Genomic DNA, 26,163 nt, shown 5'->3' on the forward strand with positions numbered 1-26,163 from the left:
AGTTTAAACAGGTTTTTAATTTCCAGTTAGATAGAGGGTTACATTTATCTCCAATAAAGCTGTGGAAACTCTCCCTTATCTGCGAGCCAACTAACTTAAAGGTGTCCTAGCGTTTTAGATTTCCGTTCGCACACGACGAACTCTCAGTTTTGCCGTGGCCTCTCGGAGATCGATCATGAAGGTCGTGAACCGAATTTTCCCGAATCTTATGACAGTTTTTACGTTAAAAAACAACCACCACCACGACAACAACAATAGCAAAAAAAGTTACGTTCGAAATTTTTTCTCTGTTAGCACAGACGTTGATTTTGCGACAGTCGTCTGAGAAACGATTCAATTATATGTAGAGATAGATACGGAATAATTCTCTCATTGGTGATTCGGTTTAAAGATGGTACTTCCTGAAGTCAACAAATCTGGTCTAAATATATAACGCTGGAATAGATTTCGTTTTCATTTAAGACGTTAATTAGTGTGGCATTGTGTTTTAGTGTTATCGTTTTAGTCATAAACTTGATGCGTTGTGACATCAATGATTTCGAGTGTCACTTTTTAAGTTCAAATAGTATGTTTTTAGGTCTCGTTTTGCGTATTTCATCCAATTCCTTCCTTTTCTTATACACGTGTAGTCAGATGTACGACATTTAAGTGAAATGACAATAAATTGAGGTAACAATCACAAGTATAATTCTTCGAAAAGTTCATTTGCCGCAAAGCACTCTCACGACTTAGAATCACAATGACATAGGCCAAACTACAATTGTATGCCGGTGACGTGTGGAAAAAGCAATTCAGTATCAGATATTCATTGAAATGAAATACAAACTCCATGTCCCTACCTGTTGTCGAGTCTCGGTAATTTGTGAAACTAATTTTGTTTCAATGATTTTGTTGCCTTGCTGTCAGTTAAGATGTTGCCATGGCGAAATCAAGTTGGAAATAGAAGTGCTCTCTCTATATTTCACTTCGTTAATATCAGTACCTGATACAGCTTGTTTGTTGTGGTTGGCCTTTAGGAGGGCGGAAACCAAACTTCGTTTCTTTGATTTGATGACAACATATTTACTTATTCAACAGTGGGCATTTTAATGACTTTTGTTATTGGAAATACACAAGCCGGCCTAAATAGATGAATACCTGGCGTTGAAATATTGTTTTGATTTCCAGGCCGCAGCTTAATTATTAATCCCAATTATATAATGTATTATTATTTCTTGTTTGTGGGTTTGCTGTCGTTGTACCGCGTCATTACTGTAATTTAATGTGCGAGGAACGTTTCATTAATAAAGAAGTAAATAGTTGCCCTGAAAATTTGAGAGCGAGGATTATATTTTGAACGTAGTTATCTTTTGCCTAGGATAACTAACACTAAATTAACGTGAAATTTTTTTAAGTATAAATAAATTAAAAATTGATTATTTACTTTCGACAGATGTTTACATCTTTTCACCGTCCCTGAACATGTGTGATAACCGAGGTACAACTCAATAAGCATGCGCTGCGATCACATGACTCTGACTGGAAATGATGCCATGATATAGTGGGTAGGTAAAGTGGTCGAGGATTACATTAGCTTTTGAACGTGAGAGATCTGAAAATGCTCCAAGCGAGACCAGATGCAGCTTTAATAATTACCAAAAATGTCGCTATTTTGTAACAAAAAGAGAAAATTTGAGCTTAATTTTCACTCATGTTTTCAAAGGGAAGCTAGCGAATAAATTTGTAAGAAGGGCTCGTCCAACTCTATTGACCAATCAGAATCAGCGTAGTATCTCGGTTAGTGTCGCGTAGTATCTCGTGTAAGTTCAGTATATTAGAAAGCATCTCTTATTGAGTAGTAAATGTTGTTTACGGAAGCTGCTGGACAACACTTCCAACATTTCTGACAAAAAGCGGTCGAGAGAGGTCGGCGAGTGTCAGCAGTGGGCATTCAGTTATTGAAGACTTGGCTTGCTTGTTGTTTCCTTTCCCGTTAGGTAATATGTCGTCGTTTCACCAAGTCCCTGGCATGGAAAATAAAATTAGATTAGTCTGCTAGGGGAACATAGAGAGCTGAAAAGCACTGATTGGTAAGAATGAAGAACGATCTGGATAAAAACAAAAAAAATATGATGCAAAAGGAACTAACAGAAGGACAGACAACAAACCAACTAAGCACTAATAATCAAATAAACAGACATAACAAAGCAAAACAACAAATAAATAATATAAACATGGAAAAATTCGCGTGGAGGAAATGCCGGAAGATTTTTCTTGAAGCCATTTTTTCCCCGAAAAAAAAAAGTTTCCAAATTAAATTTTCGTCGTCATTTTACGCGGTATCATTGGCTTAAAAAATTTCCTATTTTCTTTCAGCCAATCACAATCTAGAATTACGATGTGTAATTTGCACTGGTGTTATACTTTTTGCGCTGGTGTTACACTTGATGAACTGCACTGTTCTCAGCCAATCAGATTCGAGTAATTTTTTTCGTGTATATTATTAATAAATTAATAAATAAATAAATAAATAAAATAGTTTCTATATTTCCAAAGTTCAATTCTAACCTTAAACATTTATTCAAAATGTTCAAATTACTTACGTATCACACTACGTAATGTTTTATTTGAGCGCGTTAAGTTTTGTAATTGCCTTTTCACATTTAAGGCTTTATTCTTATTTATTTATTTATTTTTTTACAAGAAACGTTACTGAGCAAAATAAAGCTGGTATAGGTAGGTTTTGGTAAGTCAGAAATATATGGTAATGCCAATTGACCAATTTCGATATATTAAAATTCAGCCTAAAACAATAGACCTCAGCACGAGGCTCCGGGGAATAAACCCCTCAAACTCTGTAGTTATTCCCCGGAGCCTCGTACTGAGGTATATGGTCTTAGGCTGAACTTTAATATATCAAAATTGGTCTATTGTCGTAGTCTTCAAGCACTACTCACTTTTATCTTAACCAGGCCTCTCTCTTCCAGGTTAAAGCCTCCCAGCTTATCCAGGATTAGCTTACACGTGGAACTTACGTGGATATTCTGAGCTGTAGAACGCGTTGAAACAAAAAAGCTTACGGTCAGCATATCTCATATTCTTATGATACTTGCTACAGCTACTAATATATTCATAAAATCTAAGATTTATAGAAAATGTATGTAAGTTACTCATGAAGAAAAAGCATTTATGATATAAAAACCAATGAAATACCAGGTGAGCTTTCACTAGGAAAAATGATATCTTCACTCGTGGAAATAACATGTTAACTTCACATGTGGAAAGATCACCGTTGCTATAGTTACACACTAAATGGCGCCTTTTGCAGCGAAAGTGAACTGGTTTTGCATTTTATTGGTGTTTATATAATAAATAGAACATTACATGGCCACTTGGGGATACGAAATTTCCCTTCTCGTGTTGGAAAATATTTAAATCTTCAACACTCGAAGATAAATTTCGTATCCCCCGCGCATCCATATGATATCCTCTATGTATCTACATTTGAAAGTCATCTAGGAGAGCCACTTTAGCACTGAGCGACAAAGAATTGAGGAATGATGATGATATCCCAAGTTTTGAAACCATGTTTTCCGCTTAACTGTCCATTTCAGTCTTGGTCCAAAGACTGCAATTGTCAAATTACACAGAACTGAATGTTTCTTGTAATTAGACAACAGCGAGTTTTGAACAATGAACTACAACAGAGTTATTTTGATGTCTGGCATCTTGACGGAGTCCTCATCAAATACAGAAGCCTTTTTGGAAATATTTTTAGGCTAAAAAACACAATAACTGCCATTTTCCCTCAAAAATGAACGCATTCACCGTATTTATTCGATTAAGCGCCCAACCTCGAATAAGCGCCCACCCTGAAGGTAGAAAAAGTTAATAAGCGCCCAGCCTCGAATAAGCGGCCACTCCCACCACCCCACCCCCAAAAAGTACTTTTAAGCGCCCAGCCTCGAATAAGCACCCACCCCCCCCCCCCAAAAAAAAAACATAATAATGATAAAGTGCACAAGAGGAATACGGGTATTGATTATTACGGTATACCTTTAATGGCTTACAATCTCTAGTTTCATTTCTGAAAATTTTATGATGTTTATTGAGAATTACGATAGCTAAAGAGACTTCTGCGAAGACCAAACAATGAGTTGTTAGTCCTGGGCATAAACCGAACAATGATCAGTTACAATTTATATGCTTTAATATTTTGTCATGTTTTGTTCTTATTTATTGTTTTGTTACTTACTGAAAATGGTGAAAATTTAATAAGCGCCCAGCCTCGAATAAGCACCCACCTCGAATAAGCGCCCACCCTGAAAGTCCAAAAATTAAATAAGCGCCATGGGCGCTTAACCGAATAAATACGGTACGTCCTAATATTAGTGTTCCTTTAAGCTTGCACTTTTTCTCGTGATGAACCAGGAATATAAACGGCACCAAGGAATTCTACGGCGGAGTTAATGCTGTTAATGGTGTACTATATATAAAGTGGGCTGGGGAATTCCGCCTCCAGCCCATCCAAAGAAAAAAACGTCAAAGGCGACAGTAGGATGTCGTCTTTTTGATTGGCCCCCCACATGAGTACGTGTTTAAGGCATACCACTCTCCCCATATAAAGTCCCACTAAGCCCTTCCCCCATCTCAGAAAAATTTGAACGGTGCCCTAATTCTCAGTTCATTTTATCATGAATATTTACATACCAGTTCCCGCCTCTTCCAGCTGCCTTGTGATGTCCACTGTTTCGCCGAATATGTCGTACCGAGGCTTCTTCAGACCCACCACTCCTGCAACACAGGGTCCTGGAAAGAAAGAGAGTGACGGAGACGCCATGATTGTTGCTTTTTCTTATGATGCACAATGGTTCAGACCGGAAAAACGTAATAAGGATGCGCGATGTTTGGCCAGGCACCTGGCTATACAAGAAATTTCGGTGCGAAGACACATTTTTTCCACAAACCCTCTTCACATATTGCGTCCATATAAGCACTCCACTGAATTTATAAGCAACAGAGCCTCTCAGCAGGCAGGGGGAGTCTTGTTCTCTTGTATAAATAAATCAACCCAGCGACATATTCGCGTTCCTTTTCACAGTCCGCCGTTCTTTCTATCATTGCAACGATCACAGCAGCCCGCATTATTACCTGAGCCCGAAAGTAGGTCTACGGATGCGTAGAACGCTGCGCGGTATGTTTATCCGCTCTGGCGGAAGCACAATGGTGCAATCCACTGCAGTCTCTTCCCCAAATTCTTTTTGGGAGCGCGTTTTTGTCCCCTAGTTTAGCTTAGCGATAAACCGCACAGGATAGTTGCAAGTATATGGGGCAAACGTATGCATGGTTTACAAGCCCCAGCTTGGTTATTTCAGAGGGTGTTTTACATTTAACTTTGTTATTAACACCAGGTCGGTAATGAAATGAATATATTCAAGAGTTCTTCCACTGCTCTTTTATCATCTCAAATAGGCTACTTTCGATATTTTGGAATTCAGATTTGTAACCTCGTGGTCTAGAGCACACGCTCATTCTATTTCCTTTGAATGTGTCCTCTAGGCCTCGCTACTAAACTGAATCTTTAATATATTGCAAAAAATCTACTATTGTGAGATTTCCTGAGCACGAGACATCAATTTGGATGTCCATAAAAAAAATCGTTAAAAATGTCCCAATCTGAACGCACAGAAGCGATCCATTAAACTAGTTGAAGTCACCACACTTACCAGTATGAATTCCAATCCTGAACTGCAGCGTTCTTTCCTGCATGTGGCTGATTTTAAATTCCTTAAGATACGTGACAAGGCGTAAGGACATGCTGGCTATCTCACCAGCGTGTTTATTCCCGTTCCTCTCCGGAAGACCAGACACAACGAGGTAGGAATCGCTACTTGTTTCAACCTATACAAAGACAGAAATGTTACTTAAGTGGGCTTGGCAGACAGAGACACAGATAGAGAGAAAGAGAGACAGACAACAGACAGACCGGTGGGTGGAGGAACTGCTAGGTAGACAGTTATAGGTCAAAAGTAGAGACACGAAGTCTAAATCTGAGTCGAAAACTCCAGAAACTAAATATTCATTTTGATTGAAACAAAGATTGACTTGAGATTTCTTTACCTTGTAAACATCATATCGCGTCATGACTGTGTCATATAAGGAGTGTAGGTCGTTAAGTAGGTTTATTACCTAAAAAAAATCAATCAATCAATCAATCAATCAATCAATCAATCAATCGAGAAAGCAAGCACAGCCAGTCACTTAGGCTCTTAGTCAGTCAGTCAGTTAGTCTGTTAGTGAGTTAGTTAGTTGGTCTGTCAGATATCCGTTGAAAATTATTCAATATATGCAGAGAAGATGTAAGAGATTCCTTGGAGCCATCGAGTATTAAAGTGGTGTCATCTGCATACTGACTAATTTTTATTTCATTTCCATTCACAAAGATGCCTTTGACATTTTAGTTTTTCCTAATTGCATCCGCTAGAACCTCAACACAGAGAATAAAAAGATACGGAGAAAGGGGGCAACCCTGCCTTACTCCTCTTTCGAGCTTAAAAAAGTCGCTGGCCCATCCGTTATTGAGGATGCAGCTTTCTGTGTTATGGTAGCATAGTTTAATCCAGTTGATTAGTGATTGTCCAAAGTTGTAATATTTAAATGTTTTTTGAATAAAAGGCCACTCTACTGTATCAAATGCTTTTTCGAAGTCAAGAAAAAGTAAAAGACCAGGGGCTTTGTTAGCCGTTGCGTAATGAATTATACTGTCAATGAGTCTAATATTCTCCCCGATAAACCTATCTTTAAGAAATCCAGTTTGATCATTATCTACAAGGTTCGGTAGAACTTTTTTTAGTCTGTTTGCAATAGCTTTGGTCGCGATTTTGTAGTCGCAGTTCAAAAGAGTTATTGGTCTCCAGTTCTTAATAAAGTATGGTTCTGCATCTTTTTTGGGGATTAATTTAATAATTCCGCGTCTCTGGGTTACCGAAAATTGACCTGTTTGATATGCAAAATTAATCGAATTAACAAGTAAGTCCGACAAATCGTTCCAGAAAACTTTATAAAATTCGGCAGGTATTCCGTCTGAGCCTGGTGTTTTATTTGTTTCTGTATTTTTTAAGGCTTGTAAACATTCCTCTTTGGTCAGCAGGCCTTCGCATGACATTTGCTCGTCTGGGTTCAGTACCTTAGTATTATTCTCGTCGAAAAACATGTCATTAACATAAGTGTCGTTGATATTCATATGAGAGCTATATAGATTTCTGTGAAAGGATTCACACTGATTTAGAATTTCTTTGTCAGTGTTTACTGTTTCATCATCATTAATTTTTAGCTGACTTATTACTCCCTGTTTGTAGTGCCTTTTTTCCATGTTTAAAAAGTATTTTGTATTTCTTTCTCCCTCATTATACCATCTACATTTCGATCTTAAGATTGCACCTTTGGTGCGGTACTCAATTATATTCTCCAATTCTGCCTTTTTTCTTTCTAATTCCTGAGCCCCAACTTGTTTTGCATTTTCCTCGTCGCTTGTTGTTTCCATATATATTTGCAAGTTGTTAATTGCTTTTTCTAGCTCTTCTTCCCGTTTTAAAATTTTAGTTTTTTTGGCAGCTGCATATTTTAATGATTGTTCTCGGATTTTCATTTTTATCATCTCCCACAATAATGCGTGGTTCACAGTGTCATCATTTTGATATTCTTCTTTAACAGCTTGGATTGTTGATTTTATTTGGTTAACGTATTCAATTTCGTTCAAGAAAGAAGTATTAAGTTTCCAAAAGCCTGGTCCTCTTCGATTCGAATGAACAGCTATACTGATATCGATCATTGAGTGGTCTGTTTTGTATCCTGTCAAAATATCGGCGCGCATGATATTACACATTAAGCTTTGGCTAATAAGAAAGAAGTCTAGTCGGCATTGAATTTCGGGTTTCCGTCGGCGCCAAGTATATCTTAGGGAATCGGGATGTAGCACTCTCCAAGCATCAATTAAATCTAAGTTTTCCATAAATTCCTGAACGATCCTAACTGAATTATTGTGTGTTCTTGCGACGCCACCTTTCTTGTCTTTATCTAAATTAAGCACTAAGTTGAAATCGCCACCAATAATTACTTCTTCACATTGAAAATCTGATAAATGCTCGAAGAAGCCTTCGAAGAAAGCCGCGTCATCGTCGTTGGGAGCGTAAATGGTGGCCAGCGTTATATACTTTTGGTTGGTTTGGATGTCACAAATAATGAATCGTCCATTAGGATCACAGTACACTCGTTTCATTTCGAAATCGAATGTATTATTGAATAGAATTGCAACTCCTGCCTTAGCGCCCGTACAGCAACTAAAAAAGGATTTGTACCCCCATTCTGCCGACCACATAGTGGACGTGCTCTCGCAGCAATGGACTTCTTGTAAAAAATAAATAGAGCTGTTTTTTGCCCTGAGCCAAGAGAACATTTCCCTTCTCTTTAGCATGTCTCCCAAGCCTCTTACATTAAGAGAACATATTTTAAGATCCATGCATCCTCAAAGTGTCTAGAGATAAAAATTATTCCTGGGAGCAGCTGAAGTGTCACAACCATGTTGAAGATAATGCGGGTGCTTGAAATTAACGGTTTTCTATAATAATCCTTGAACAAGCTAATTCTGTATATAAATGGGAGCTTCCAAACATTGGAAGCAAATACTGATCTAAAAGCTAACCACAAGACACGCTCATACAGAGCGACTATAACAAGTATAAAGCTTGGACAACCTAACACATAATTACAAAACAAAAAGCTAAGAACGAATATTGACTGCTTACCTACCCAGTGCATCGAAGTTTTTGTTTGGGTAGTTTCACACCATCGGTAAATAGCGTGTTTGATGTTCCGCTCCTTTTGTGGCGGCTAAGGATGTAATTAATTCGTCTTGTTTTTGCAGCTTATCAAGCTTGTGTTTAGTAGAAATTTAAGTGGCAAATATTAGGTGAGAAAAGGCATGCAAAAAAAAAAAAAAAAAAAAAAATCTGGATATCTGGCCTTAAATTAAATAACAAAAAGACGGAAGCCCTTTGGATCGGTGCTAATGCCGAAAAAGAAGACAAATTATGCCCAGAAAGAGACCTAAAATGGGTTAAAGGAAAGACCAAAGCTCTTGGAGTATGGTTCTCGACTAATCCTGACCTAACAGTAGAGCTGAACTACAACGAAAAATTGATAAAAATAAAAAATAGCCTAAGCTGTTGGGAGTGTCGTCGACTTACCCTTTTTGGCAAAATTACTGTTCTAAAAAGTTTAATTGCGTCCCAACTTGTATACATTTTGTCTCCCCTCACGACTAATCACCGTGTCTTAAGGGAAATCAATAGGCTCTTCTATGATTTCTTATGGAACGGCAAAGGCGACAAAATTAAGAGGGAAGTAATGATTAATGACTATGAAAAAGGCGGCTTAAAAATGATTGATATTGAATCCTTCAATAAAGGATTGAAAACTACCTGGGTCAAAAAATATACCGATGTAAACAATCACGGAAAATGGAAATTTTTTTTTGACTTAGAACTCCGGAACTACGGTGGCAGAGCCTTGTTCAGCGGCAACCTTAGCAAAAAAGACCTGTTAAAGTATGTCAATTTATCCTATCCATTTATTGTGGAAATCATTTACGAGAATAATACAGACCATTTTCGCTCTCAGAGCCTTTGGCACAACTCCCTTATAAGAATCGATAACAGACCAATCTTCTACAAAAAATGGCAGCAAAAAGGGATTAACAGGGTTTCGCATTTGATGAAAGATTCAGACACCTTCCTATCCTTTTCTGAATTCAAAGATCGGTATGGTATCACTGAAACAAATTATCTTGCTTTTTATGGGCTGTTATCCGCTTTAAAAAAAATCAAAGTACCTTTACACAATAATACAAATATACAATACGAAAGCTTTTATACGAAATTTATGAAGGCAAGTAAACCAAGCAGACAGGCCTATAAAAAAAATAATTGGTCTTAAACAAAGGTGTCCAACCAAGAGTCAAGAAAAATGGGCTACGGATTGTGCCTTTGAAGCCCATGAACCAATAGACTGGAGTGCGGCGTACCAGCTATCTTTTCAGTGTACAAAATCTATAAAACTAATTGTATTTCAATTCAAATTGCTGCATAGACGACTGGCGACTAATGATTTTCTTAAAAAAGTAGGAATAAAAGATAACGATCTCTGCAGTTTCTGCAAAACTGAGAAGGAAAGCCTAATTCATCTTTTCTGGTCCTGTAGAGTTGTCTCTACCTTCTGGCAAAACTTTAAGGAGCTTCTTGTAAGCCAAAATCTTGCGTTGAGAACATACAACCTTTCTTTAAATATAGTCTTAGGCCTAAGGCCAGACAAATCAAAGAATAAACAGAAACTTAATTTTAATTTTCCTGTGGCGAGATATTATATATGGTCGTGTAGGACACGCAACTTGCCCCCTGAAATGAAACATTTCTCTGTCTTTCTGGCATGTTACAACAGCTTCAAAACTGGAGCAGCGTCAAATGATAATCTTTAGAAATCTAAGTGGGTGATAATAATAATTAAACGTATTTACCAACAAGCAACTGTATAAAAAAAAAAAAAAATGAAGAAAACCCTAAGGCTAACACTGTGCACGGATATTATTGTACTGTAGGTCAACCTTAACAAGTGTTGCACTTGTCAGTATTGTAAGTAACGTGTATTGTATGTAAGTAGTAAGTAGTCTTTTTAATTAATACAATGTAACTTATTGTAGTGTAAGTAATGTAAGTAATTGTATTGTTAGTAATTATCCAGTAAGTGATGTAGGTAATTGTCCCATAAGTAATGTAAGTAGTTGAACTGTAAGTTGTTTTTTTCCCTGTGTTTTGCAATAAAAAAAAAAAAAAAAAAAATAGTTAGTCTGTCAGTCAGTTAGTCAGTCAGTCAGTCAGTCAGCCAGCCAGCCAGCCAGTCGTCAGTTAGTCAGTCAGTCAGTTCGTCATTCATTCATTCATTCATTCATTCATTCATTCATTCATTCATGCATTCATTCATTCAGTCAGTCAGTCCGTCAGTCAGTCAGTCAGTCACTCAGTCAGTCATTCAGTCATTCATTCATTCAGTCAGTCAGTCAGTCAGTTGATCAGTCGGTCGGTCAGTCAGTCAGTCAGTCAGTCAGTGAATTTGCACCTAGTCAGTCTAGTCAGCAAAGATACTATATTACAGTTTCAACTTGTCAAACGTTCCTCGCAATGACAACAAAGTAAACAGGCCATTCTTGAACTGCCTTTGAGTCTTTTTAAAAGCAAGTCTTCGTGTCAAACCATTCAAAGGAAAATGAAGAAGACTCGTTTTGACACCCTGGACATTGGCAACTGGAAATTGGCCTATTTATTCATACAAATTTGATTTCATTTTTCCCTTCAATATTATAATACCCAAATGACTCTTTCAATAGACTAACCACAATTAGACTCAAAACTCCAATGAGAATTAGCGAGCCTATGTAAAGAATTGGCATAACTTAGGTTGTATCAGCCGCGGAATGTCATACGGAATTTTTCCCAGTCCACAGTTTGTTTGCTTTTCTCTTTATTCACCCTTCTCATAATTAATTCCAAAGTAAGACAAAACATTTTGTTATATACTGAATTAACTAAAAGAAGAACCAAGTTCATCTGTATGCAAATTATAGAACGTCTTAACTAACCTGTATTGGTGAACTAAGTAACGTTATGTTGGAGAATTCCATGATATCACTGTAAAATATGGTGACACTATCGTAATGCTCTGCTTTCACTTCAAGTCCTGCTTTAAGATGGTCTGCAATGCTCCTGCGTCAAACGAAACGTAAATAGAACTGAATCTTACTCTAAGAAGCAGGCTTCTTTCTCTTTATACTGAGTAAACCAGAGACTGACTTCGTTAACATGTGCCATCATTTATCTTAATGCAGTAAACAATTTACGAAACTGAAAGTTATGACAAGAAAACAATTGGTATCTTTTTTAATTTTTCGCGAAAATCTAATTATTATTATTATTTTTTTTGCTCGAAAAGGTCGTTTTATGATGGTTCAGTCTCCCGTTGATAGAAACGACTCAAAATAGCAATATTTTACCTTGGAAGCATCTTGTGAAGAAGTTCATCAGTTTTGTTTTTTTCGCTTTGCAGTTGTCTTGTTCGTTCATTTACAATAGTCTCCAGGTTGTTTGTGTATTTTTCCATCATGGAGAGCATGTTGTCTATTACACTAACGGTTCTGAAAGAAAAAAAAAGGAAAATTGAGAGAAAAATTCTAGAGAGTTATCAGCTAGCTTGCGTTGCAGACATAAATTATGCCGTACATGGCGCGGAGAGGTCATAATAGTAACTAAATTAAACTTACGTTCTCTGGCTAAAAGTATATAAAAACACAAGCTTTCGACTGTCTTAACTTCAATCTTCAACGGCCGGGTGGAGCGGCATAGAAGCGCTAGAAAACAATCAACAATACGGACAATAACTCTTTCCCACTTCCAGAACAATCTAGCATTCTTTTTTTTTTAAACAAATATTCTTAAGTTTACTCCATATTTTTATTCTATTGTATTTTGTCACACTATATTTTGGAATGTTTTAGCGCGTCTGTACCATTTCACCCGTTGAAGACCGTAGTTAAGACAGTCAAAAGCTTGTGCTTTTTATATACTTTTAGCCGGAGAACGTTTTATATTTTACCATGATTCGTCGTGGCTGCGGCCCTTCTATATTTTCATAAATTAAATTTGGTCAGCATTGGACAAAAATACTGGGTTTTTATTCGGGCTCCACTTTTTGTTTCGGTGCTGGGAAACTAACGGTTAGGCGTTACACTTCTCCTCTCGTTTTAACTTAGATTGGTTTAGAAGAACAAAAGTCCATGCCAGGAATTATGGTCAAAAACATTGACTTACTTTCCATGGTTGATTCTTTTAAGGATTTTCAGGATACCACTGAAGGTGGGCCTTCTTTCGGGGCTCTCATCCCAGCACATCTTCATGAGGTCCAAATATGGTGCTGGGGCACTGTCAGGAGGGACCTGGGGCCTGCAGTGTGGTTTAATCCCCTTCCGTACATAGAAGAGTATTTCTAAAACAAGGAAAATTCAAAGTACCTTGTAGAGAGATAACATTAATAGTAAGACTTCTGCCTCAGATAATTGTCTGACCCCAGGTTAACAAGAAATAAAGCCAGACTTAACAGTCAAAAACTGCTGCTTTGAACTTCAAGTTATTTATATGTAAACTCACGTGACGTGTTTATAAATAACGTATTGACCCTAATCATAAATAGTAATTCATCTTGTAACAGAAATCAGAATTCCCTTTTTTATACTAGAGGAGAAACTTGGTTATTCTATCTCAATAGCTGCGTGATTTGCGGAGGTTTAGAAATTTTCAAATTCTAAATCCTCAATTCATGTATGCACATTTCAATTGCACTTATAAATACTGACCCTTGGGGCCGAGAAGTGAAGTGGAAAAAGGTTTCTCCCTGAGGGCTATCTCTTGTAACATGATTCCATAACTGTAAACGTCTCCTAGCAGACTATTTCCATGGCCAGCGGCAGTACGTAGATGTTCAGGCGCAGTCCAAAAGAGAGCTGTGTACGAATATTGATGATTAAAAATTCAGATTATTTTATGATCAGTGCCAAAATTGTTTTCTTGGTTCTAAGCAGTAAGTTAGACAATCTGGAATAGGGTTAGAGAGAAACCAGTAACTTTATCAGGAAAATAGAAATTTTTGTCTTAGAGAGAAATGCAATCTTCAGCTCAGAATCTCTCCCGTTCCTCGGTCAGCGGTTGATTCACTCGGAGAAAATCTGGAGTATTTCCCATGACAATGAAAAGACGGAAGTCGGCTTTGACGGAAACCGTTAAAAATGCAGAATTTTAAGACCTAATAGGAAAGAAAAATATGTATGGGTGTCTAGGCGAAGGGAAGAATGTCATTTAGCTATATTAATAAGAAATTTGAATTTTGTTTTGACTTTCATCAACGTTAAACATTTATACTTAAACCTCAAGTGAAAATAAATAAATGAACAAATAAATACAGCTCGCTACTACTTTAAGACCAGAAAAGTAAAAAGACACGAGCCAGTAACCTGATAGAGTCTGTAATGTTTCCTTTCGATATAGGTTGCTTTCGCGGAAGGTCCGCAGGCCATAATCAGCCACCTTACAAATCCAGTAACTGTCAACTAAGACGTTAGTAGACTTCAAGTTTCCGTGGTAACCTATTGAAGTTTTGTGTAGTTCCTCCATGCCCTAGAAAACGAATAGTAGTGGAGCTGTCAGCAATAGCGTGAGAGCCATTGTAGAGGTATGGGAAATAAAATCCTGAGTGGAATAACCAGTCCCATCTCCCGGGAGATATATCTGGGTTTGGTAGCATGAAGCGGCTTGGAGTATTTCTATTCTCGCCTGATGGGATGCTAGTCAAGGTTAGCTACGACATTCAGTAAATTCACCTGTAGTCATTGGTACCTAAATGTTCCTCAACGTGAAAATAGGTAAAGGTAGAGTCTGCATACGAGCCAAGTGGCCTACCAGGCCGGAGCTTATCCCGGTTTCTGTAGCATGAAGCGACTAGGAGTATTTCTACTCCCCCCTGGATGGGATGCTAGTCCATCGCAGGGTTACCTCCAGCATTAAGTTCGCCGGTACCCATTTATACACCTGGGTGGAGAGAGGCACCGTGAGGGTAAAGTGTCTTGCCTAAGAACACAACATAATGTCCCCGGAAACGAGTGCACTAACCATGAGGCCACCGCGCCTCCCACAACGTGAAAATATGGAAGGTAAATTAACCTCCGTGGCGCATTTGTAAAGTTGACGTTTTGTTTTTCAGCCCTTCGTCAGTGTAACTTGAGGGGTGAGGCAATGTGAAAGTGAGCTTCTTTGTCCTTTCTGGTCAATTCGTAAAACAGGTAAGGTAACAAACCACTTAATGACTGTCACCTGGACAATTGCAAGGCACGAAATAATTCCATGAAGGCCTATAACTAAGTGCTTATTGATGTATAACTTAGTGTACTCGTTGACTCACTCTCGCAATGTCCGAAGCAAAAGACATCCTGAAAGTCCAGTCCAGTTTAAAATCATCATTTAATAAAATATCCTGCGAAAATATAATAATTACATTGATATGTGTCAGCCGTGATCGTGTTCGTTAACTTGTTCATCATGGGAGCAATCGTTTACGAGAGATTTTAATCTGAGAGTTTGAGCAACAACTGAAACAAGGTTTCACATTGATGACCATAACTAGAGTTGGTCGCTCAAGAGAGTGGCTACAAGGAGAGAAGTGACCACACCATGCAAACATCGACTTAAAGTGAAACAGAGCGTTTTCCACATTCACATTCATTCACAAAAGAAAGTTTTCACATGAGAAAAGAGTTCAGCTTTCACAGGATTGGTTTGGTACACCTACATGGCCGTCGTTTCATTGTTTTGGAACACCAATACGGCTGCCGTGACGTCGTAGTCAAGTGAAAGTAATTCATACAGGTATAGCTGGACCGAGTTAGCTAGACCTAATGAATGAATGTCTAAATGGTAGAAGTCAATAAAAAAGTAATGCTTGTTTAGCTTCGAAAATACACCCCACCCCTAGACCCCAGTACCTGCAGGCTTCCTTTTGCACAATATTCAGATACGATGTAAACATCCGGGAACTCAGCACACACACCCATAAATGGGTTGAGATTTACATGTCGAATTTCACATGCCTGTAAAGGAGGAAATACAATAGTTTTCAATCACTTTGAATTTTAGTATATTTTTGTATATCCTGGGGGCTGGGATGCGCAAATCAAATATTTAACATTTATTATAGGGCAATTTGGTCTTTAGGTAAATCCGAGCTGTCAGATTGCTTCTTTCTTGGTCGGGATTTTGTCACACTGATCGTTTCCATGGAAACGGTCATAAGCACTTTATTTTGTGTTTTCGAAAGCATGAATCGATTGAAATATCGGCCCCCAGTCGTTTTTCTACAGCACCACGCCGCGCTCGGTTAGTAAGAGGTTAGCATAGTATATAGTTACAAGGATATGTACCTGACGTATTTCTGCTTTCATATTATCTGTAAGATGAGAAGTTCCATCACAAACTCTCTTCACTAATACAGCCTTGCCCTAAGAGAGAAACACAGGGAAAAAAGGTCCCTTTATCTTAATCCCACTTGCAGTCAATAGCTAGCCCCACAAAATAAAACAATTTTAAGCAAATTCTTCATCACAGTATATATAATGGAGCAAATCCACGCTTAAAGGCGGCAACAACAAAACAACAAACACTCCTAGACGCCATCGCCGTCACTTTCACCCCACCAGCCGTCGTCATCGGCGTCAGTATCATCATCATCGTTGTCGTCACCATTATCATCATCATCGTCATCATCGTCGTCGTCGTCGTCATCATCATCATCATCATTATCAATATCATCATTATCATCATCATAATCAATATCATCATCATTATCGTCGTCGTCGTAGTCCTCGTCAGCAGCGGCAATAGAAATAACCACAGCGTTTTTTTCCAAATTCTTCTATAAACCTTCAAGTTTACAGAGTTTTCTGCATAAATCTCAGCAAAATACAACGGAAAAAAAAACTCACGCGAAAAACGCCTTTAAGTCTCGAGGAAAAAGAGGAAGGAAGAATGCTAATCATGGAGCCTTGACGACTTATCTGAAAGAAAAAAATTACAGCTTCGCTTGAAAGAGCATAGTTACGACGCTTAACTTCGGTTTCAGCATCAGCACATGCTGTAATTAGCGACGAGGAGTTTTGCCTCTCCCCCCTTCCCTAGATGGAATGCCCATCCATTAAAGATCACCCTCTTTCCCCAAGCGTTTTGTCAGATCACATTAAAACAACAAAACACAGTTCCAATTTATACGCACTGTGAGAGAAACGGCAATTAGTTGAACCCAGACCTCCTAGTCGGAAAGCAGCGCATCGGCCATTTGTACTAGGCTACCTCGCTTCTCTATTTTGAGTTCTATTTTAACTCCATGCAAAGGGCAAAATTCTCTCGGTAGAAAATGAAAACATACGCAGTTCCTAAGCATTGTACCCTTGTCAGACGAAGTGTGAATTGTAGGATGTCTTTAATTTGTGTTGATAAACCTTTCTTCAAGTGGAGCAAGCTCAAGTATACAGCTAAGGAATATTTTCTATATTAGTATAGATCTACTAGCGTTCTATCATTATTTATTCTGTTGTAGATAGTGAGTAGCGTGCTAGTGTGTGCTAGTTAACAAAGCTAGTGACGGTCGCTTCTTGGCGTTTTCAAAGTGTCTGTGAAGAGGATTTAGATAGAGTTTTGAACGACTAGTAGATTTATACTAAAACAATTAGATTATTCGCTCTCGATTTCTATGCGTGAACTTTTACGCGCCATAGTTCACCGCAAAATTTTCTCCGATTCTTATTGGTTTAAATTGATCACGTGACGCGATAGTGTTCATCCACGGAGAGACACTATCAGCCCATGGTGCCCGTCCGAGGAAAATACCCGGATGGATAGTACTCGTCCATGAAAAATTTTTTGTAAACAAGCGAGCTTATAAAAAAAATTAACAATTGAAATTGTATCAAGTGGGTTTTTGTTTATTTTCCTTTCAAATTTTACATCTGGCTTTCACAGCTTTGATCTAAAAAAGTTGAAAATAATTCATTGTGATTTTTGAGCTGGCGCGCGGAAGAAAATTTAGAGGTGAACAATGAAGACAATAGAGTGTTAAACACTGATAGTTGTCCCTTGGAAATTTGATGTTCTTAAAACTAGCATATATTTGTTTTAAGAAGATCAAATTTCCGCGGGGCAACTGTCAGCCGATAGTTCCTCGACAGAAAGACGCTATTGTTTAAATAGAAATCTCGAGCTCATAATCTAACTGTTTAGTAGATTTTCTCAGGAAACGATTCATAACTAAATACCAGAATAAAGTACTAAAATGTATTTAGTGCAGTTGGGAGAAATTTGCCTCTGATCTCAGGGCTCACCTGATGACAATTGCTGGGGATGGTGGAATTGTCGTCTGGGTCATCTGATGGCGCAATCTCTTTGTAATCAATAATCCACTTTTTGTGGAAAATTTCCTGCTCTTTCACGCGTCTTTTAGCGCAGATCAAGAGAACGAAGACGACTATAAGTAGTAGACACGCTCCGGATACGCCGAGAATGACACTGAGATGGTCTGAGAAATAAAGAAATGATGAGAGGGTGTTTTAGTTTTTATTATCGATGATGCACCGCGTCACAACTCAACGACATTAGTCAGGAAGTTTTAGGAATACTATCAAAGACGCAAATGCTGTTTTTCCAAGTCTGTCGAGAGCTATTTTTTCGCTCGGCTTTGTGTTTCTTGAGCTCCAGCAGTTATTCAAAATAAAAGTGAGGTTTTGTTTGGATTGAGTTTTGATAGCTTTCTTTTGGTTGGTTTGTTTTTTTATTCTCTTTCGAAGGTAACATGTATTAGCAAAGCTATGTATGCCTGGGGCAGGCGTTGCATGCATTCCTTTGTGAAATTTGGCAGTTAAGGGTCCAATATTCTCACGAGTTTGCAACTGATTCTTATGAAGCTTTGTATAGTTAAAAGTTCGGTATGATAAATCGAGCGGTGAGTCTTGTTTTTTGTTTGAATGAAACAATTGGAAAAGCGTGACATCGTAGAAAGGGCCCATTTAATGATTCACTTGGCTTCGCACGTTATTCTGTGTTTGACATCACCTACGAACCTTTAAAGATACTTTGACAGCTAAAAATAGTGGTGTTTTGTTATGAACACCCTAAGCGAGACCAGAATCCTTGATCTATACCCCTAATTGAGCCGACGAGCATTCCCGACCTTTTCATATGGGAGTTTACCCCCCCTCCGGGATATTGTCCTTTGAAATTTGATTGGTAAATTGCGTTAGCGGAAGGGCAAGGATCAATTCTAACCTGTGCTTTCCTCTTTCTGATGGCATTCATTCCCAGTGAATCCACACACTGGATTGCTAACAGGGACCTGACTTGATCCACCTGGCCACCGCATCTCTGATTTATGAAACAGTCGTAGCTCGTGATAAATTGAGCCTGAACCGTTCTTCCGTAGATTGGTTCTGTTTCCGACGAACTTGTACGAGCCATCCCGAAGATTACCGACGACAAACTCTGGTATTCGTGTACCATTTTCCATAAATACACGACCCGATTTTCCTGAATAATAATAATAACAATAATACTACTAATAATAATAATACTAATAATAACAATGATAATGATAATGACAATAATAATAAGAAAGAGAAAAACTGAACAAGTAGCAAAAGCAAAACAAGTTAGTTCCCAAAAGCACTCATGTTACAGTCTGTGAAACTGAAATTTGCCTCTATTTTATTATGCAAAATACTTGTAGATGACCCCTGAGTTCAAAGAACTTCATTTATGGACACACAAGCACGTTTGCCAATTCATGCTAAAAGGATTATTATTGGAACAACTGTACGCAATGCAGAAGGTCGTTTTAACGTAAAAGTTTTAATCATCAAGGTCAGGCGATTTTTCCTAGAGTTCCACTGTGTGCATTCTAAGCCAAAAATCTACATTTTGATTGGCCTCGTGGCCGAAAAAACGAGCAAGGATGGGACGAGAGTATTTTGGGTTAAGGCATTAAGAAAAACTTACCTCGGAAACGTCTATTGAACATGCGTGCAACGACTTCTGAAGTGTTAGTGATGTCATTTCCACTAGTTAAAGTATCATTCACGGCCAGAGAGTACAGGTATACGGCATCATACACAAACGATGCGTACCACGAAGGCTATCAGTGAGATGTAAATGTAGTAGGTTAATAGATCAGTCATTCATTCGCATATTCATTCACTCATTCATTCATTCATTGATTCATTCATTGATTCATTCATTGATTCATTCATTGATTGATTCATTGATTGATTCATTGATTGATTCATTGATTCATTCATTGATTCATTCATTCACTCATTCAGTCAGTCAGTCAGTCAGTCTGTCAGTGAGTCAGTGAGTCAGTGAGTCAGTGAGTCAATCCATCAGTCACTCGGTCAGCCAGTCAGTCAGTCAGTCAGTCACTCACTCACTCACTCGGTCGGTCAGTCAATCAATCAGTCAGTCAGTCAGTCACTCGATCAGTCAGTCAGTTAGTAAGTCAGTAAATTGGCCAAAGAACAAGATATGATAAACATCCCTACCCTTTACCTCAGGATGCAAGTTTCTCTTGATGGAGGGTTCAAGCTGATTTACAGCCATTTCTTTGTACTTCTTTTTAAAATCCTCAGAAAGTTCAGGTCGATAAACACTAAGATCTATAATGCCGTTCAGTATATCCGGGAACTTGGAGTCTTTTCCCTCGTTTCCAGTCCACTGACCATCGTTATAAAACACGTCCGTATTCAAGTCTAATGTTATAAAGGCGTAATCTCCATTTGTCATGCCTAAACTCTCAGCGGCCTTCATTATGGCAAGGACTTCGTTGATATAACATAGAATAAGGAACACTGGCAAAAAGACAGAAAAATATATAATTCTATAGTCTACACAGTGGGGAAATCTGAGCTAGCCATTTGCAAGAATGAGTCATTCTGTGCGCCAGTAGAACAAAGTTAAAACGGACTAACAAACAATAAACGAACATAAAAGATCTTATTAACCAACCAGCTCCGCCAACCCACCAATCAACAAACCAATGAACGAGCCAGGAAAAGCTGTTAGGGTAGATATCTTCTTTGCAGAGGCTTTTTTGTTTAAAACGTACGTGAGGCAAAAGTGAGATGAGACTGGTAAACAAGTTTTAGAAGTTTACAAAGGAGTGTTTACTCGTTGTGTCATGTTCACCAACGCAGTAGAAATTTAAAAAAACCTGCCTAAATTGGACTGTATATATACTTCTAAGTGAAAATGGAATTTGGCGGCAGTAAATAGTGAACTTACCCCGTGTAAAATTCTTCCCCTTGGACAAAACTCTCTCAAACTGCGGGAGTTTGTTATCGTAAGTCTCGAACAAGGAAACTTTCAACGTAGATTCCACTGCGCTTCGTATTTTACCAGCCATCGTCTTCCATTCGACTTCAGATGAGCTCAAAATAGCGAACGTTGTCCAGTTAAACGCTTTCAAAATCTGGAGCACAAACTTTGGAGTATAGCGTTCGTTGCGTCTTGCATACGCTGTTATGGTGCCAAGCGTACTGTAAACATTTTTGTTGATGAATTCATTTGAAGACGCCGCATAAGTTATAATAGGCTTGTTCCATATCTTTGCGAGCAAAGCCGCTGGTTCAGTGACCACGGAACACGCGGGCCCAATGAATATGTCGACGTTTTTAAAACCAACCATTGCTTGAAGGCCTTTTTCAGGTTCACACGAGCTGTCAAAAATCTCGTACGTTATGTTGTGTCCTGACAGCAGGGTAAAATCGTTCATGACGTCAGATGTTGCCATGGGTACAGCTGCAGCTGTTCGTGTTCCGATTGGCCAACGGCCTGTCATTGGCAATAATGCACCAACTCGAATTTCTGACGGTGGCAAACAGAAAGAAATTGAATGGACTCGACACTTCATTAAACACTTACTGTAATAACCTAACCACTAAATTAGTAAATATTCTCTTAATTCAAGATACCCTGTATGTTTAGTGTGATAGAGCCTTCCTCTAGAGGACTACGTTTTTTCTGGTATACAAATTGTTGCGCGCAGCCTGTAATTCTTGTTGCGGTTGAGAAACAACCCAACATTTTTCCACACGCCTACGTGGGGACTTGAGCACTTATAGGGGATCTGTTCTATTTGAACACTTGCACAAAAACTTGGAAATCTGTCGCACGTCGTGTTCTCGTAGTTGCCTTAGTATTTTAGATCACGTCAGCACTAATTTTCAACTCCATGATCTATTTACATTCATCAGGAAAAGTTCACTTCGAACCAACGGTTAAAAGATGTTTAGTTCAAAAATCTCGTTAGATTTCTCACGTAGTTATGCATTCTATCGTTGTATTGCCGCCATTTTTGTAAATAGAAATTGTTATTCTATTTTACATGGTCTGTCGATACTCTATAACTTTATCTTGTGTCTTCCACGAAACTTGTAAGTGTTGTGTCTTTTATTCTGAATGTACAAGGTGACGTGTTTTTCTAAATGCACAAGGTGAACAATCGGAATTTAAGAGCTACGTCTATACGATATCTTGTCCATGTTAATAGTAAAAAGACAGAAGATACAACCTAGAAATTCAGATTTTAGTGTTTCCTGTTACAATACAGTAACTTGGTAGGATCAAAAAAAGAGGTAAGAATTGGTTCATGCTTAGCGTGCGTATATCGAACAACTCTTACGTTTCTTTCGTGCTCTCCAAACTTCCCGCGTGCATCCATAACTCGATATACGCACGCTGAGCATGAAACAATAGTTTATTTTCAAATTAATTTGACGTGAAAATGTGGGCAAACAAAGCCAAAAATATACTCAATGAAAATGCAGACAAACGAAGTCAAAATACTCAAGTTTTAGTAAACATCTAAGCTTGGCAAAAGTCGAAAGCTCGAAGTAGGGTTTGGATTGTTCAGAATAATGTTCACATTGCCTAAACTTTAACAAAAGGAACTCCGAGCTAAACTCGACGGACAATTTGCGGCTAAAATGAAACTGCACACTTCATCTGATATGCGCACGGCGGTGCGTATATAGAGATTTCTTTCATGATGGCTCAATAGGAATTAGATAAGACAAGCGCGAGCTATGTTATAATAAGCACTTAATGACTGGCCCCAGGGGAAACAGTGAGTTTTGTTTCCCCGAGATCCTCAATGTTCCCCGAGGTGAAGCCGAGAGGAACATTGAGGGTCGAGGGGAAACAGAACTCACTGTTTCCCGAGGGGCTAGTCATCAAGTGTTTTGTTATACCTCCCGACTCAAAAATAGAAAAAAAACTGCGAAAAAATGATTTGTACGAGCGGCACTCAAGCCGAGCCGTCCTACCGAAACGACACGATAACAGTCTTTTTCTTTGCAGCTAACAAAAATAAAGACAACACTTAAGTTGCTTTGCCTTCTTCTAATGCTTAACTCGAGAATTCTGTGCTTGATTTGACGAGGAACAGCATATTTGGTTGTAAATGACACTATTTTCCTACCTGGCGAGTGGCGACAGCCATCGAAGAGCGAGTTGTCGAACGCGGGCGACCCATTTTTGGCGCCAAATTAAAAACTTGAAGACACAGAATGTTCAAATTTTCCCCTTTGTTAATCTGATATGTTTTTGCCGAATTATAAATCCCTTTTCGTGAATAATGAATGTCTTCTCTAGTGACAAACGTTGCCCGACTTCAGTGGCCTTTTGACATTAGGCCGACTGGCTCACAAATTTGCCGCCGTTTCAAGGTGCACGACCTGATCACGTGCGAGTCGAAAGTTCAAGTTGTCGTTTCCCTAGGGAGTTAGTGAGTTTTGTTCGCCCTAGGGAGTTATTTAGTTTTGACCCATGGCACGTGACACATTCTCCTCCAATCGCAAAACGTATCTGAGTTGGGAGGTATAACAATACTGTTTACTAGTAAGTTAGTAAGATTTAATCAGAATGGACATTATGAATTTGTTCAGACTTATATTTATACTTAAGATCAGAATTAATCTGACTTTTGTAAAAATATGATTTTTTTTACCAAATCTTTTAAAATTTATTAGGTTAACTCACGTATTTGTTAATTGTGTGCTCATTTAGCTCAAACGATAACACGGATTAACTTATTAAATGAATACTTTAAAATTAAAGATGCTGCAATTTTCACGGGACCTTACATCTTATTTGAAACACATGAAATTAAAATAATTTGTCGCACAAAGTTCAGTATTACCTTTGCTTAATGCTGAAGGCGTAATTACGCCCAGACTTGGAATCAGCTATGGAAGAAAAACCAAAACACAGTAAGCCTTAGTTTGGCGTATAGCAGACAAAATATGTGGAGAAAGTATAAATAGAATATTATTTTGTTTTACTTCAGGAAAGCATTAAATACAAATATTACGAAGAGATTGTATAACTTGTTTCTTACCAAGAGAAAGACGAACATTGTAACTTTTGAATAAAGAAGCTTGCTAATTCGATTCTTCAGCTTTCTGTCACGCAACCTTGAAGTCAAAAAGAAAATCCAAGATTAAAATATTATTTTTTCTTATCAGTAATCATACTTTTGTTTTAACGTTTGTTTTGAGAATATGGTGTTATATCAAGAAGGTTTCGTCCAGGTTGATTACTCTGCTTTGGTCCTGTGCACCTGTCACTCCCACGCCACAAAATTGTTGGAATGGTTAATTTTTGACAAGATAATGTGTCCCTGAACCCCACAGACAGAGTTTTGTTTTAACTTTACAAAACGTAACAACTTATCATGCTTATCACAAATGAGGGTCACCGAGCTTGTTTTGAGTTAGAAGCACTGAAAACCAAAATTGAGGATGTTTCTAGCGGGTTGTATTGTTGCTATGGTAACCTGTTATATAAAAAGGATGACCACAACTTGTTTACTGGTGATCGGGCATTCATGTGATGCCAATATTAAAGCATCATTTGACAAACAGAGGTAGCATTCTCCGTCAAAGTATAGCTGTTGGAAAACTGCTGGAAACTGTTGCCAGCCACCTTTATAGTTTTTATGATGTACACTTCACGATAATTCGTTATGCGTAAGATTTGATGGTTTATTTAAAATTAAAAAGGGGCAGCATGCAATAATCTACCGTCAAATGTATCCTACGCTTTTTATATCCCAATTTAAGGCAAAGACTTATTCCACTCATTGGTTATTTATGCTGCCGAGGAACTGACGCACTCAACAGGTCTAACAATAGGGAGCGCCTTAAGCAATGACAACGGCGACCCCAAGGACATCGCGTAGAAAAAAAAAGAATTTATGTTTTACCTTCAAATTTCGCAGTTGCCTGGATCTGTTCTGTGCGCCTATCGGTCTCAAAATATGTGATGCCACCGTTCAATTCCAAATTAAAATGCGAAAAAGTAGCCGCCGTCGTTCGCCTTCTGAAAAATAATCAGAACTTAGTAGAGTGATTTCACAAACTCCGATTCTTATATGCTAATTAGAATCTTCAATGCTAATGAGTGTGTGCAAAAAGATAAAACTCCCGCACGTGCGCCTACAACAGGCAAATAAACACGATGTTATTAAACGCTTTTTCATTGAACAGATCTAGATGCAATTTGTGTTCACGATCCAGATGCCGCTTGGATACGTTCATAAAGCTTAACTACAACAACTGCAATATGTCTGTTATTCGATGGCAAGAACAAATAACTCGGATGACTAAGTGCACACGCAAAAACGTGCCCAAACAAGAACTAATTTCGTTTCAGCATTCAAAATTACTCTGCGTCTACAGACAGCTCAGTACGTAAATAGAACATGTGCGCATTTGTGGAGAACTGTTGAGGTTACCTTTCGCCGTATCTTCTAGACTGTTTCGAAGAGTCTCACCCTTCTTTCAGACAAAAGAGCAACCAACTCCACGCACACAGGCATGAGCCAGCGTGGGTGCCGCCAAATCTGGCCTATGGCTTTATAGGTTTCCATTTCCTTGAAAACGTGCTCTATTTTACCCTCCTCTTAGACAGGAGCGTGTTAAACCTTCGCGCTCGCCTTCTGTCCCTGTTATTTAATAAAGGCATCTGGTTAGCTCTCACGGGTGTCAGTAGTGACCCACCATCTGGATACGCCTTATCAGCTAGAAGCTTTGCATTGGGTGGTAGATCCAAGTTGCGCCCCGGACCAATAGGTTCCATCAGTCGAAAGGAAACTGCATCGTGCGTGCTCCCTAGGGAATCCAGCCTGAACAAAGCGGATATGTCCTTCATTGTCCATCACTAGTTGAGTATTCATACAGTGATAGTGCCGATAGCCACTATAGAACGGCCGCTGTGGTTCAATTAGAGGTCGATAGATCTCATGTGGTGTGGTATCTATTGCACCCACTACATTAGGAAATTCTTCCCAATTTCCCATAAGATTTCTCCATTCGTGGAGATGGGGCCAACTTATTTGATTTTGAAAGTAGCGCCAAAGTTCTGAAAGAACTTTGTAGACAATGCGGACAACAGATGACGGATCAATGTTAAACCAAAGAGAGAGTGTGTCCACATG

The 26,163-nt window shown here is 38.5% G+C and overlaps 1 protein-coding gene and 1 pseudogene across 1 annotated transcript; one reads left to right on the forward strand and one right to left on the reverse strand.

The window, feature by feature from the left end:
* LOC110041284 (atrial natriuretic peptide receptor 2-like) lies at window positions 1-24,290 on the reverse strand. The gene is made up of 21 exons (XM_089278153.1): window positions 24,064-24,290; window positions 23,866-23,911; window positions 20,949-21,530; window positions 20,217-20,515; window positions 19,668-19,803; window positions 18,942-19,199; window positions 18,002-18,195; window positions 16,610-16,681; window positions 16,049-16,126; window positions 15,614-15,718; window positions 15,034-15,105; window positions 14,090-14,252; window positions 13,436-13,582; window positions 12,894-13,068; window positions 12,080-12,220; window positions 11,669-11,792; window positions 6,100-6,168; window positions 5,706-5,880; window positions 4,690-4,788; window positions 2,937-3,028; window positions 1-2,003 (listed from the first exon to the last, which is right to left on the reverse strand). The coding sequence occupies exons 1-21, from the start codon at window positions 24,079-24,081 to the stop codon at window positions 1,935-1,937; spliced, it is 3,114 nt and encodes a 1,037-aa protein (XP_089134279.1). The 5' UTR covers window positions 24,082-24,290; the 3' UTR covers window positions 1-1,934.
* Window positions 8,807-10,846, forward strand: LOC149098770 (uncharacterized; annotated as a pseudogene).
* Window positions 24,291-26,163: the final 1,873 nt, after the last annotated feature.

Source organism: Orbicella faveolata, unplaced genomic scaffold (genome assembly GCF_042242905.1).
Source record: "Orbicella faveolata isolate gen_17 unplaced genomic scaffold, um_ofav_v1 contig_46, whole genome shotgun sequence".
Taxonomy (NCBI): Eukaryota; Metazoa; Cnidaria; class Anthozoa; order Scleractinia; family Merulinidae; genus Orbicella; species Orbicella faveolata.

Bases quoted from the DNA above. Each gene is read 5' to 3' on its own strand.
- LOC110041284 (XM_089278153.1), bottom strand. The intron at 13,583-14,089 runs GTTACTGGCTCG...ATTCGTACACAG, and splicing joins AACATTACAGACTCTATCAG to CTCTCTTTTGGACTGCGCCT. The intron at 2,004-2,936 runs GTGAGTAGTGCT...TTTCCATGCCAG, and splicing joins GAGGCCTGGTTAAGATAAAA to GGACTTGGTGAAACGACGAC.